The sequence below is a fragment of the Gopherus flavomarginatus genome, chromosome 20 (assembly GCF_025201925.1).
Source record: "Gopherus flavomarginatus isolate rGopFla2 chromosome 20, rGopFla2.mat.asm, whole genome shotgun sequence".
Lineage (NCBI taxonomy): Eukaryota > Metazoa > Chordata > Testudines > Testudinidae > Gopherus > Gopherus flavomarginatus.
In genome coordinates this window covers 15,055,081-15,068,894 of record NC_066636.1, presented here as the reverse complement: position 1 = coordinate 15,068,894, position 13,814 = coordinate 15,055,081, and the positions used below count along the sequence as shown (strand labels likewise).

The 13,814-nt window shown below is 46.1% G+C and overlaps 1 protein-coding gene across 1 annotated transcript in view; it reads right to left on the bottom strand.

Moving 5' to 3' along the window:
* LOC127038394 (uncharacterized) overlaps window positions 1–7,404 on the bottom strand; it is a 44,940-nt gene extending 37,536 nt beyond the window's left edge. Inside the window, exon 1 of the mRNA XM_050930973.1 lies at window positions 7,399–7,404. Coding sequence (XP_050786930.1) covers window positions 7,399–7,404 — 6 coding nt within the window. The remainder of the gene's footprint in view (window positions 1–7,398) is intronic.
* Between the last annotated feature and the right edge of the window lie 6,410 nt (window positions 7,405–13,814).

Sequence of the window (13,814 nt, the reverse complement as noted above, 5' to 3'; positions counted from 1 at the left end):
CGATTAACTGGCTGTGAAAATAAAAGTCTGTCTTATTGCCAAGGAATAGAGAAACTCAGCCAGCAGCAGGGGGTGCAGAACACTGCCCTAGTGCAGGGGTGACAGCACCTCCAGGATCCTGATGCCCCAGCACTTTACACACCTTCCTGGAGCCTCCCAACCCCCCTGGGCTGTCAGGACTACAACCCCAACCCTACTGATGAGAAACAGGCCTGGGGAGGGGAAGCTACTGGCTCAGGGTGACACCAAGTGTCAGATGTATGGATGGGACCCAGCAGTCCTTATTTCCAGGCCGCTTCGCTAACCACTGCTACATACTCCCTCCCACAGCTGGAAGTTACAACCAGGCCTTCATGGCTGCTTCTCGTGCCTTTGAGAGGGAGTGTGCTCCACTGGAGTGACTAGACCAGGGGACTGGGAGTCAGGACTCCTGAATTCCATTGCTGGGTTTCCTATTGGTTCCATTGCTGGTTGTTTTCCTTTTCCTGTGGGACTCTGGGCAAGTTGCTCCCCCCTCTAGGGCTCAGTTCCCAGCAGTCAAATGGGGATTTAATACTTTCCCACTATTGGAAAGTGCTGGGAGAATCCCTCAGCAAAAGCTGCTCTGACAATGCTAAGCAGCATGAGACCATTAAAGGTCAGCGTGCACTGCCCAGAAGGAGGAGTGTTTGGCTCTGGGGTTTCAGTTCAGCCCAGTCTATCGAGAGGGGCCCAGCCATGAAGTTTGGCTCAAGAAGACCAATTCTCCAATTTAAGGGCATTTTGAATTCCAATCCTCTGCTCCAAAGTGCTTGGTGTCATTTGCAAATTTTAGAAGCATGCTCTCCACTCCATTTTCCAAATTATTCATGAAAATATTGAACGGTACCAGACCCTGGACTGATCCCTGCAGGACCCACAAGGTACACTCTCTCCATTGGACAGCCAAATGTGGAGAAGGGCTCTTGGAGTCTAGGTTTGCACCCAGCTCTGCATCCGCATTACACTGATTGCGTCTAGACCGCATTTCCCTAGTTTGCTTGTGAGCATGTCCTACGGGACTGTGTCAAAAGCCTTAGTAACACCAAGATAGATCCCATCTACTGTTTACCCACCTCCACTAGGCCTGTAACCCTGCCAGAGAAGGAAACAGGATTGGTTTGGAATGATTTGTTCTTGACAAACCCATGCTCACTAGTCCTAAGAACCAAATTATCCTGTAGGTGCTGACAAACTGATTGTTTAATAATGTATTCCAGTATCTCTCCAGCTATGGAAGTGAGGCTAGCTAGTCTGTAAGTCCCAGGGGTCTCTTTGTTCCCCTTTTAAAGATAGGTCCTGTCTTGTTCATGGATGGGAAGATGTTCTCTTTTAGGATCTCAGATGAGAACTGGAGCACAGCACTTGGTTTGTTAAGGCCACCAAAATGGATGCAGGAACATCTTCTCTCCTGCTGGCAAAGAACCCCAGGCACCTAAGAGACAGGGACTCACATCCCTGACTGGGCTTTAAAAAAGGCAGTGGTTAAAAAATTTAGCCCTGACATTTCTTGTTTCTGCAAACTAGACATTTTAGCAAACTTTAGAATTCCTTGGTGCTAAACACTGTGAAACTCCCCTTTCTCCTTCACAGAGAGCTTTAACGCCCCTTTTCTCAGTCAGGCTCATGACTGCCCAGAGTTCGAGAATTGTTCCTGTTCCCATTGGACAGATGGGGAAGAGCCTGAGGTACAGAAAAGGGAAGTGACCTACCCAAGGACCTACACAGCAAGGCGGTGGCAGAGCCAGAAAGAGAAACCACCAGTCCTGACTCCTGTTCTAACGGACAACAAACCCCCAGAGGCAGAAACAGAGCCCAGGAATCGAGATGATGGGGAAATTTCATTGAAACCGTTTCTGTCAGAAAATCCCATTCAGACTAAACCAGTTTGTTTCTTGAAATCATAACAAGTGGGATGAAAGTTCTTTACCAAAATATTTTTTTGCAAAACAAAAGCCTCTGTTAGTCACAGTGTGTTAAATTGTCTTGTCGTACACAAAGAGGAGACACTTAAATCTCGAAAATTAGATAAGATGCTTCAATCTGAGCTAAGTAGTTGCTGCTCATAACAATTTCAAAATAAAAAAATACAAATAAAATAGAATATTTCAGCTGTTCTGTTATGTCATAATCTGATCTGAGTAAACGTGATAGGACACCTCATATTATGCACTACTCCTAGTAGGACTCCCCAATGGATCCCCATCCTCCATCCACTGTGAGGTAGGTAGGAGCAGATCATTATTATCCCTTCTTGAAAGAGGGAGAAGCTAAGGCTGAGAAAGGAGAATTGACTTGTCTTAGGTCACACAGCCAGTCAGTGGTAAAGTTGGGAATAGGACCCAAGAGCCCTGATTTTCAAACTAACCATTGGATCTTGAATTTCATACATTGAATGACCTGAATAAAGTGCTCTCAAATGAGCTACATACCAACAACAGTGCACAGTAATTATTCAGCAAGTATTTTAGGAGAACTGGAATGTTAGAGAGAATCATGAACTGCTCAGAGGACAATTAATGCAGAGAAGCAGCAAAATTTGTCAAACATATGACTGGTTATGACTTATTTACTTGGTCTTAAAAGAGAACAACAAGGACCTGAGTCTCCTCCCTGTCAATAACTCTCTGCTCAGCCAATCAAGGTAGATACGGAGGACAGGAGGCTGAGGGTTCTCACCAGAGAGCCCAAAGGATGGCCCAGGTCACTGGTGGAGATCACTGCCCAGCACTATTTCAGCCCCACATTTTTGGGTGGACCTCCCACAATGGGAGCTGCAGAGCACTCCCCCGTGACACACACATCTCTCCTGGTGTTGAGAGGGGAACAGGAGAAAAGACAAAAGAGGCAAGAGAAGAAGAGAAAGGAGGGATGGATGGATGGAGGAAAAAGTGAAACAAAAAGGACAAACCCTAATGTCCCCAGTGATTCTAAGGGACAAAATTCTAGGTGCAGAATAAAATTCGGCCTCCTTAAACTCGTGTTTTCCATGCCTAGAATTCCACTGTCACCAGATGGATCAGACTGAACAGGTTTCAAACCTCCAGGAGGCTCTTACCTTCCAAACAGGGACAGCTGTTTTCTAGTAAAATCACTAAAAGGGAAGGAGAAAACTCGAAAGAGGTTCCTCCTGGCGCTTACGTACGTGAACCCAAATACTCTCAGTCCTCAAAGAGAGACCTCGAGAAGGAGACTTGCTGAAGCAAAGCCACAGGGGGCTCTGAGGTTTCCCTGGCCCCTCGCCCCTGTCCTGCCTGGCTGATGTCAGCATCTCTCTGTGAGGTCATCACCTCCCCACCACCTTTGACCAATAGTCTGAGGTCCTGCAAAAGGCCTTTGTGATGTCACTGCCACACCCCTCCCTTGCTGTGCCAATGTTCTGCTGCTGGCCAGGCACTTTAGAGATTTGAGGTACTCCCTCTGGATCACCCTACTCAATGAGTGTTCATTCTAGTAAGCAAGCTGGCTAGACAATATAACAGCAGACACTGCTCCCAATGCTACACTCAGCTTTTCAGAAATTAGTAGACTTTATGGCCAGAAATGACCATTAGAGCAGCTAATCTGACCCCCTTTATAGCACAGGCCTCCTGTATGACAATAGCTTCTTTCTGGGCAAACACATTCCAGAAAGTCATCTAGTTTTCATTAAATGGCCTGAAGAGATGGAGAATCCACCACTTTCCTTGGTAGCTTGTTCCTGTGGCGAATCATCCTCGCTCTTGAATATTTCTGCCACATTTGTAATATGAATTTGTCTCTTATCACCTTCCAGCCATTGGGTCTTGTTATGCCTTTCTTTGCTAAATTAAAGAGCCCTTTAATACCCAGTATTTTCTCTCCATTAAGGCACTTCACCACTTCAGTGAAGTCACCATTCAATCTTCTTTTGATAAGCTAAACAGGTTGAGCTCTTTCAATAGCACAGTAGAAGGCATTTTTCTCCAGCCCTCAGAACATTTGGTGGCTCTTTGCTGCCCCAGCTCCAATTTCACAACATCTTTTTCAAATGAGGACACCAAAGCTGGAGGCAGTATTCCAATATCAGTCTCACTGATGCCGTGTCACCTCCTGTGACATTATTGACATAATCTGTAACTGTACAGATCACCGTTGCGATCACTCTTATATATTTGCAGCCAATATTGTAGAAAGGTTGTCCTGTAAGGGGTCTATGGAGAAGTTCTGATTGGCTGATTATAATTATGCTATCTGTATATGTGTATCATTTTGTAGTTGAAGTTATGAATCTTGGCTCCATACTGTCTGTATTTCAAACTTGTGCTATGCTTCCAGGGAACACCCTAGACAAGATGGTGTCATCTCTGCCTAGCCTGCTTGATGGCCCATTAAGGACCATCAGCTATACAATTGACCCATTGAGAGAAGGCAGATACACCTTGTGACTCAGCAAGTTATGCAGGGACCTGCCTATGGACAGAACTCTAAGGTTTTTCTATGCCACGTGCTGGATAGAGTGTCCTTGGGACAAAGAAAGCAAAGGCCACATGGCAAGACTATAAAAGGCTGATGCTTCTCCTCCATGTTGTCTTCAATCCTGCTTCATACCTCTGGAGGGACTTTGCTACAAACTGAAGATCTATACAAAGGACTTGATTTGAACCTGCCAGTTTATTCTATCACTTCTACAAGAACCAAGAACATTGCCATTACTGTACGTAACTGAGAGCTAGAATTGGTTATATGAAATATCTATATCTTTTCCCTTAAGAATAAACCTTTAGATTTTAGCATGGGGCAGGAGCAGTGACAGCGGGTGGGGTGTGGGGGAGGGGGCTGTGCTGGTGGAGAGTCCTGCCAAAGAAGGGAAGGGGAAGGGTCTGAGGGGGAAGGGCAGGCTCAGGGTCAGTCTGCCCTGGGAGTAGAGAAAGAGGGGGTACTAGGACCCTGTGGTAGCAGTTGATGCAGGGAGGCAGCTGCTCTGGGGCTTGGGGAGGTGCATGGGGGCACCAAGGAGAGGCCGGAGGACACTCGGGGGAGGCACAGAAGGGCATCAGGTGGGCCCGGGGTAGGGGGAGAGACCTGGCCCCAAATATTGGTGGAGCTGGGCCCCTGGGCTCTGAATATTGCTGGAGCCTCAGCACCACCAGAGACTATAATTCACTGCCCCTGCTTTCCTCATCAGTAATTATCACTCCGCCAGTATTTTGTCACCCACCAATCGTATCAGCAGTGATTATATGTTTTCTCCCTATTCACTGATAAAAAAATATTTAAAAAAATTAGTCCTTGAGAGCTTCTTCAGACTCTTAGTACCCAGGACCTGCTCCCCACAGCACAGTGAGAAAAGGCCATCCAGCCCTGCTGGTACATCGGAGAGAAGCACAGAAGGAAGCAGGATCTCTCCCTCAGCGATTACCTGAAGGTCCCTTTCCCTGAGGGTAGGGAGGACCTGCTTCTGTTGCACCAGTATGTGGTGTTCTGTCCCATCTAGTGGCGCTGAGACCACATACAGAGAGAATTAAATGAGTCTGCTCTTAGCTAATATCCAGTTGCCTTTGAGTTCATTCTGTAGAGGCTCATACACTAAACTCCCAGGTTCGATCCTGATGGTTGGGGTCTATCAGTGTTATAAGTGGGGGATTGTGACGTTATTGACATGAACTGTGACCGTATAAATCATTGCTGCAACCAAGGTCCTATAGTTGCACCAAATCTTGTACGAAGGAGGTCATGTGAGGTGTCTATGAAAAGGTTGTGATTTGCTGGTTATGATTATGCTGCCTGTAGGTGTGTATCATTTTGCATTTGAAGTTATGAGTCTTGGCTATGCATGTGTATCTCAATGTGTTTGATTCTAAGTAGCATTAGTGAAGCATTTGGGCAGTTTCTTGAGAAAGGAATTTTCAGATTAAGTGCCCAATCAAGAATCACTTAACTCACAATAGGAGACTCCAGTCCATGTATGAGAGGCCTTCCTGGGAACATTCAAGGTAGCATGTGAGCAATGGCTGCTCTGCCTGTAAAAAACAGAGTCATGCATGGATGTGTGCCTTGCTCATGTGACTCCAAACCCCACCTTGCTGCTGTGCTTTTCCACAGTAAGAACAAAGGAGTCTTTCCAAATGGCAGAGGATATAAAAGGCCCTGGAAACCCCTCCATTCTGGAGGAACTTTGCTACAAACTGAAGCTCTGAACAATGGACTGAATGACCCATTAAAATCTGTGGATGTACTCCAGAGACTTGATTGGTGCCTGCAGTTTATTCCACCACTGCTACAAGCCTGAACCGAGAAAATTGCTGTATGTAATTGATTCCTTTAACAATTTTAACTCACATCTATATTTCTTTCTCTTTATGGATAAACCTTTAGATGCTAAAGGATTTGCAACAGCGTGATTTGTGGGTAAGATCTGACTTGTCTATTGACCTGGATATGGGGATTGGTCCTTTGAGGTCCTTTGAGAGAACGTTTTTTCTTTTACTGGGGTATTGGTTTTCATAACCATTCATTCCCATAAGGAGTCGTGCTGGTGATGATATAAAGCAACTGGAACATCTGAGGGAATTGATTGTATGACTTCTGATTAGCCAGTGGGGTAAAACCAAAGTCCTTTCTGTATGGCTGGTTTGACGTGCTTTAATAGTAAAGGACACCCAGCCTTGGGCTGTGACTGCCCTGCTCCAAGCAATTGGTCCTGAATTGATACTCTCAGTAGTGTCCCACCAGAAGCCACATTGTTACAGGGGTTGTCTGGGATTACAACTAGAAGTCTCTGAAGCTCAGGATGCACTTCCTCAGCTAGGGGAAGTATGTAACTCACACACTTTCTGGATGTGGTGGTGTGTCCCAGCTAGTGGCACCAAGACCACTTAAAAGGGAGAGATAAAATGAGTCTTCTCTACAGCTTTAGCTAACAGCCAGGTGGCTTTTAGTTCATGCTGTAGAGGCCCATGCACTAAGCTCCAGAGGTCCCCGGTTCAATCCCGCCCACTGACGAGTCAACCACCAGGATCTGTCAGCATTACAGAAGCAGCTGCCATCCCAAGAAGGAGAGAGCTGACTGACTGCAAAGAGGTGCCAAGCAGTGAGTTGACACCATTCAGAACTTCCTGTGATAAACTGCAAACTTTGGACAAAAGCAGGGTGGTAGGAAGTGTCAACCCCTTGTGTTGCCCTCAGTGTGGCCTGGGTCAGAGCCCAGTGGGAGGCCCTGGGCTCCCACACCATCTGCTGCACCCTTCCCCCCCACAAAGGGTTGAAACCCTGACCACTAGGCAACATTTCCATGAGCGAAGGCCATCACGAGGCATCCATCTTTGAAAATTTGCAGAGGATGTGGGAGCAGAAAGGGGAGAGAGGATGAGGGTGGCTCTTGGGAAGAGCAAGGGAGCCTTATGGGAATCTCTTGTTTACCGTCATCAACCAAATGATCAGATCATTGATGCCTAGAATCTTCCCTGACATATTGTATTTGATTGGATCTAGATTTTAAAACAGTTACCACATTTGCAGATGGAGAAATGTCAACGAGTTGAATGGGAGGCTATTGCAAGCTCAGCTAATTATGGCAATGTGGCTTATGCCCCATCTAGCAAGCTCCTTAAACAATAGCTCCCTATTTTCATTCACATTGTTCTGTTTAGTGTTTTTCTCCAGAACACTTTCACTAATCATTTTGGTCAGCTCTGGAAAGTGAGCCCTTTCAGTGCACCAGATATAAATATTGCTGGTGGGGACTGCCCTCTACTGGTCATAAGAACAGCCAATGGTCCAGCCAGCCCAGAATCCTATCCTCCCAACAGTGGCCAGTGCCAGGTGCCCCAGAGGGAATGAACAGAACAGGGAATCATCAAGTGATCCACTCCCTGTCGCTCATTCCCAGCTTCCAGCAAACAGAGGCTGGGGACACTTCAAGAGCATGGTTTTGTATCCCTGCCCATCCTGGCTAATAGCCAATGATGGACCTGTCCTCCATGACCTTATCTAGTTCTTTGTTGGACCCTGTTACAGTCTTGGCCCTCACAACATCCTCTGGCAAAGAGTTCCCCAGGTTGACTCTGTGTTGTGTGACGAAGTACTTCCTTTTGTTTGTTTTAAAACTGCTGCCCATTCATTTCATTTGGTGACCCCTAGTTCTTGTGTTATGAGAAGGAGTAAATAACACTTCCTTATTTACTTTCTCCATACCCGTCATCATTTTATAGATCTTTATCCTATCCCTCTTTGGTCATCTCTTTTCCAAGCTGAAAACTCCCCTCAGTCTTATTAATCTCACCTCATACAGAAGCTGTTCTGTACCCCTAATCATTTTGGTTGCCTGTTTCTCTACCTTTTCCAACAGAGGAGGAGAAGGACCTTGGAGTACTGGTTGATCACAGGATGACTATGAGCCGCCAATGTGATATGGCTGTTAAAAAAGCTAATGTGGTTTTAGGATGTATCAGGCAAGGTATTTCCAGCAAAGATAAGGAGGTGTTAGTACTGTTATATAAGGCAGTGTACAGCCTGTCTGAGGCAAATCAGCTTAAATCCTGCACCGTTCTTCAGCAAGGGATGAGCTTCTAGATTTAGCTGGCTCCCCTTTCTGGGCAACGCACTAAACTGAGCATGTAGCTTCTTGTGCTAGTGTAACCCACACACCTCCTGGGTGTGGTGTCTGTCCCATCTAGTGGCACCGAGACCACTTAGAGAGAGAGAGATTAATGAGTTTGCTCTACAGCCTTAGCTAACAACGAGTTGGCTTTTAGTTCATGCGTTAGAGGCTCATGCACCAAGCTCCAGAAGTCCTTGGTTCGGTCCCACCTGCCCATAACTGGGGTCTGTTGGCGTCACACCAGCTCAATCAAACCAGCAAGCCCTCCTCCCTCCCAGCCACTGCAAAGCACCAGGGGGTCACAGATGAAATCCATATGAAAACACAATCCACTCCTATGCAATAGAACAGCCCTCTCAGGCCTCAGAAAACTGCCCAATGGATCTCACCCAAGACTGTGGTGGCTGAAAACACTAGATCAAAGCCTAGAATAATAACACATGAGTCACTGAGAAGAACAGATAAAAAATACCCACTTGACCATGGTGCTACAGCTATCTGAGGGGACTGTCTCTTCCCTTTGGCCATAGTAGGATGGTTTATGACACCACAGCTCTGTCCCGCTGCTTCTCTGGAGCACTGGCTGTGAAGGCACACACTACTCGGTAACAATAGTCTGCTTCAACGCCCCAGTCCCAAAGCTGGTCTCTAACCACAGCCTGTTTCTCTGCAGGAGTTGGGCCATGAAGGGAGACCATGGTCATGTCCTGCCTCATTGCTGTATGGCGGCCACAGAGGAGCTGAGATGGGATGGGACTGGCTCCCCAGCCTGCAGTAATACAGAGCAGCTGGCGCCTCAAACACCTAGAGACAGGCCTGGTTTCTAGTGCTGCTTTGGAATGTGGCTTAAGCTGTAGCAGCAGGTGCTGGAAGGAGGGTTACACCAGTGCAGCCCTCCAAGAAAAATAGCAGCCCTGCTCGCTGAGCGTCTGAAGCAGGAATGGCCTCTGCACAGGCAGATTTACAGACCCCAGCAGATAGGAAAAATCCAGTGAATATTTCAGCAAATGCAGCCTGATAGGTTTTAAACTCCACTCTGCCAGATTCCCAGCTGTGCCAGTCCCTCTACGCCCCCAGGCAGGCCTGGTGAGTCAGTGAAATCACCCTAACACTTTGGGGCTGTGGGAACCACCAGAGCAGGTCGGAGAGTGCTAGAGTCAGCATTGCTGGCGCAGAACCGTTGCCGTCTCATACCCGAGAGGTGGGTGAATATCATCTGGTTCTGGTGACTTATTGCTGTTTAATTTATCAATTTGTTCCAAAACCTCCTTACTGGTCCTTACTGAATAGTGAAGTCATGATCGCTGGCCACAGAGCAACCATGGACATCCAGTACAGTGATCAGTTCATCTTTAGCCACCACAAGAAGGCCCACAATAGAGTCACCCCTAGTTGGGTACACAACTTTGTATTAGAAAAGTATCGATTTACTCCTGACTACATGAGACCACCCCCATCTGTCTCCCAGTAGGAAGTCCCCTGTGATAACCTAATTTCTTCCCACAAGTCACAGACAGGTACAAAAGTAGAAACATTTCATGCTCTCTGGTTTGGATTCAGTGAACTGTGCCAGCCCCCCACTGGTTCTTCTGCTGGGCTGTGTTAGTTAGCAGATTGATCCCCATCCATTCGCGGTCCTGAGGTCCTCAATAAGCAAGAACGTAAAACAGTTAATGATGTGTCTAATGCAGAGGTTCTCAAACTTCATTGCACTCTGATCCCCTTCTGACAACAAAAATTACTACACGAACCCAGGAGAGGGGCCCGAAGTCTAAGCCCTCCAGAGCCCCACTACTCTGTGAGTGTGGGAGGGGGAGCCAAAGCCCGAGCCCCCACCCTGTGTGGAGAGGCCAAAATCAAAGCCCAAGGGCTTCAGCCCCAGACAAGGGGCCTGCAACCTGAGCCTGACTGCCCAGGGCTGAGGCCCTCAGGGTGTGGCTTTGGCCTCAGGCAGTGTGGCTCGGGCTTCAGCTTTGGCCCCAGGCCCCAGAAAGTCTAAGCCAGCCCTGGTGACCCCATTAAAATGGAGTTGCAACCCACTTTGGGGTCCTCACCCACAGTTTGAGAACTGCTGGTCTAATGTGAAATGCCCCCCTGCCCACCGCCTTTTTTACCCTCTCTCCCCTACCTCAATGGGTTGTAACCAGCAACACTAATATTTCAGTCATACGCATCGTCCCACCGGGTTTCCCCATTTCACCTTCCCATGGAGAAATTCCAACTCCTCTTCCTTATTGCCCAGATTCCACTGCCAGGAGCAGTGTTGCTTCTCTTCACGAGTGATCTCTTGCAGGGCACATACACCGCAGTCCAGCATTCCCCTGAGTCCATACTGGTCTTACTGCAGGATGGGTTATCTGTAAGCCAGGGAGGGACTCCATCTCACGTGTCCCTTTCTTCCCTCCATTGCAAGGTGCTGGGGGAGAAAGAACGTGTCCCCAGGGCTGAGGCAGCATGGGATTGCTGGTGTTGCAGCATGCTCTCCAGGAACCCTCAAGTCTCTGCAGCATCAGAACAGCAGAGTCTGGATTGGAGCAAGGGAAAGGCCTGTTTTCCACAGAATCCTTCCCTCAGGCCTGGAGCATTTAGAGCAGAAATCCCTGTGGGAGTTAATGTTGCTCTAAGAAGAGCTACCAAGGCGTGTGCAGCTGTCAGGGTTCCTTCCCCACTCTGAACTCTAGGGTACAGATGTGGGGACCTGCATGAAAGTCCCATAAGCTTATTTCTACCAGCTTAGTAGAACCTGGTACTCTGCTACCACCATGTGAGTTACAAGAAACAGGGAAAGGACCACTTGGAGTTCGTCTTCCCCCAAAATATCCCCCCCAACCTCTTACACCCCCTTTCCTGGGGAGGCTTGAGAATAATATCCTAACCAATTGGTACAAAGTGATCAAAGACCCAAAGCCCTGGGTCTTTGGACAATGGAAAAATCAGTCAGGTTCTTAAAAGAAGGATTTTATTTAAAAGAAAAATGTAAAAATCATCTCTGTAAAATCAGAATGGAAAATAACTTTACAGGGTAATCAGATTCAAAGTGCCCAGAGGAACGCCCTCTAGCCTTAGTTCAAAGTTTACAATAAAACAGGGATAAACCTCCCTCTAGCAAGGGTAAAATTCACAAGTTGAGAAAACAAAGAGAAATTAATACACCTTGCCTGGCTTTTACTTACAAGTTTGAAGTATGAGAGACTTGTGCAGAAAGATTTGGAGAACATGGATTGATGTCTGGTCCCTCTTAGTCCCAAGAGCAACCACCAAAACAAAGAGCACAAACAAAAACCTGCCCTGCCCCAGATTTGAAAGTATCTGGTCCCCTTATTGGTCCTTTGGGTCAGGTGTCAGCCAGGTTACCTGAGCTTCTTAACTCTTTACAGGTGTGAAAGTTACTGGTAATTTTTTTAACTAACAGTTTGGCCATTAGGGGGAAGCAGAAGCCTTATGTATACAGTACCTTGAATTTTTGAACTGTTTTTTGTCTTCTGCCTTAAAGCAGAAGAAACTTGCTTTAAACTGGTTTTTACTAACTAAATAATAGAGTGCAGGGTTTAACAACTACCAATTAAGTGTTAACACGGCAAGGGATTTTGTTTAAAAGCGTATAAAAAAATTTGTAAAATTTGTATAAGACAAAGTCTTTTGTACCAAAGTACAGGGCTCTCCTTTTTTTCCTGCAGAATAAAGCATCTCTTCCTTATCCCTGTCAGGCTGTTATTGGCTCTCAGCTAGGCAGACCCAACATTTCGGTAACAGTTTCTGGCGACCCCAGACGGGACCCTCCTAGCTAGGCATCGGATTCCGGACAGCTGCGGAGAACTAGGAGCGGCGCCACCGGGGTGTTTAGCTCCTCTTCCTCGCTTCACCACTGCCCCTGGGGTTCGTGTTCCGATAAGGTGAGCCCTAATAAAATAAGGAAACACTATCTGGTTCTGGTTCTGTTCTGTTTTGGTTAACTGATTAACGGTTCTCTGCTGTATACATTTGGGCGTTAGGTGTGTGGGCGAAACTGAACCTCTTGTTCGTAATTCCTCAGGGTGGAAGCCATAGCGTGCAATGAAGCTCTGAGGTCGAATTGGGATCTTTCTGTCCCGTCTCCTGTAACAATCAGTGTAATAAAAGTAAAAAATCCTAGTTTAGACCATAATTCCCTCTGCTCTCTGTGTAATTCTCTGTTTAAGTGTCAAAAAACAAATGAGTGGGTCTCAAAAAAACCCCTCTAAGGATAGCCCTTTAAATTATATGCTAAATAAATAGCCTTTACCCGGTGTTTAAAAAAAATGTCAAAGAGGAACCATTTATTCTTGTCTTCTAGACTCTGGAGCTGCCCTCTCCACTGTTACTGTCAAGTCGAAGAAGGGTAGACCTCTGTTTTTTGTCTTTCAAATAATCAAAAAAACCTAATGCCAGCTAAACAGCATTCAACGTACCATGCATTTACTGGCCCAATAAAAATTATGTTTTGTGTTCTATGTTCTGTCTTACTGTATTTGTCTCGTGGCCAGAATTGTTGTGTTTAATATTTTTATAAAATAATCTAGTTTAAAATCAAATAAAAGGGTTACATTAAAATGCAAATACTTGTTTTATTCAACTTAAAATACAAAGTGTTTAAATAAATCAAAAAAAGTAATATACTAAAGTCTAATACATTTCCTTAAGTAAAAAAAAAAACTTCATTAGCCAAATCTTTTAATTAAAATTGTTATTAAAATTTGCATACCAACAGTCTTTAAAAGCAAAAACATAAAAAGTTAACCCACTCCCCATATTGTACATAAAATTCTTCTGGTTACCTCAAATTTCTAGTCAAAGGGCTAAAAATGGTAAAAAGCTATAAAACACCAAAGGTTGTATTAAGTAAACTCCTCAAAATAAGTGTGCTAGTCCTGGCTTGTTGCTCCAAAGCTCTGTAATAAAATTATTTTACTAAAAGGGTATATGTAGCATAGACTGCAGCTGTCACCCCTGCACCCTAACCCTCTGCCCCAGCCCTGAGCCGCGTCCCACACCTTAAACCCCGCATCCGGAGCTCCACTCTAGAGTCAATACCCCAGCCAGAGGACAGCGGAGTTGGGCTTCAGCCCTGGGATGACAGGGTGTGACAAGATGGGGATTTTTCCTTGTTATGTTGTATGTCAGTCTAACTCTTCAGCCTCTGTGAGTTTTACTGCTTTGCATGAATGCTGTGTGTGCCTCAGTTTCTCTGTGTGCTGCACCAGTACCTTGATGGTGGGAA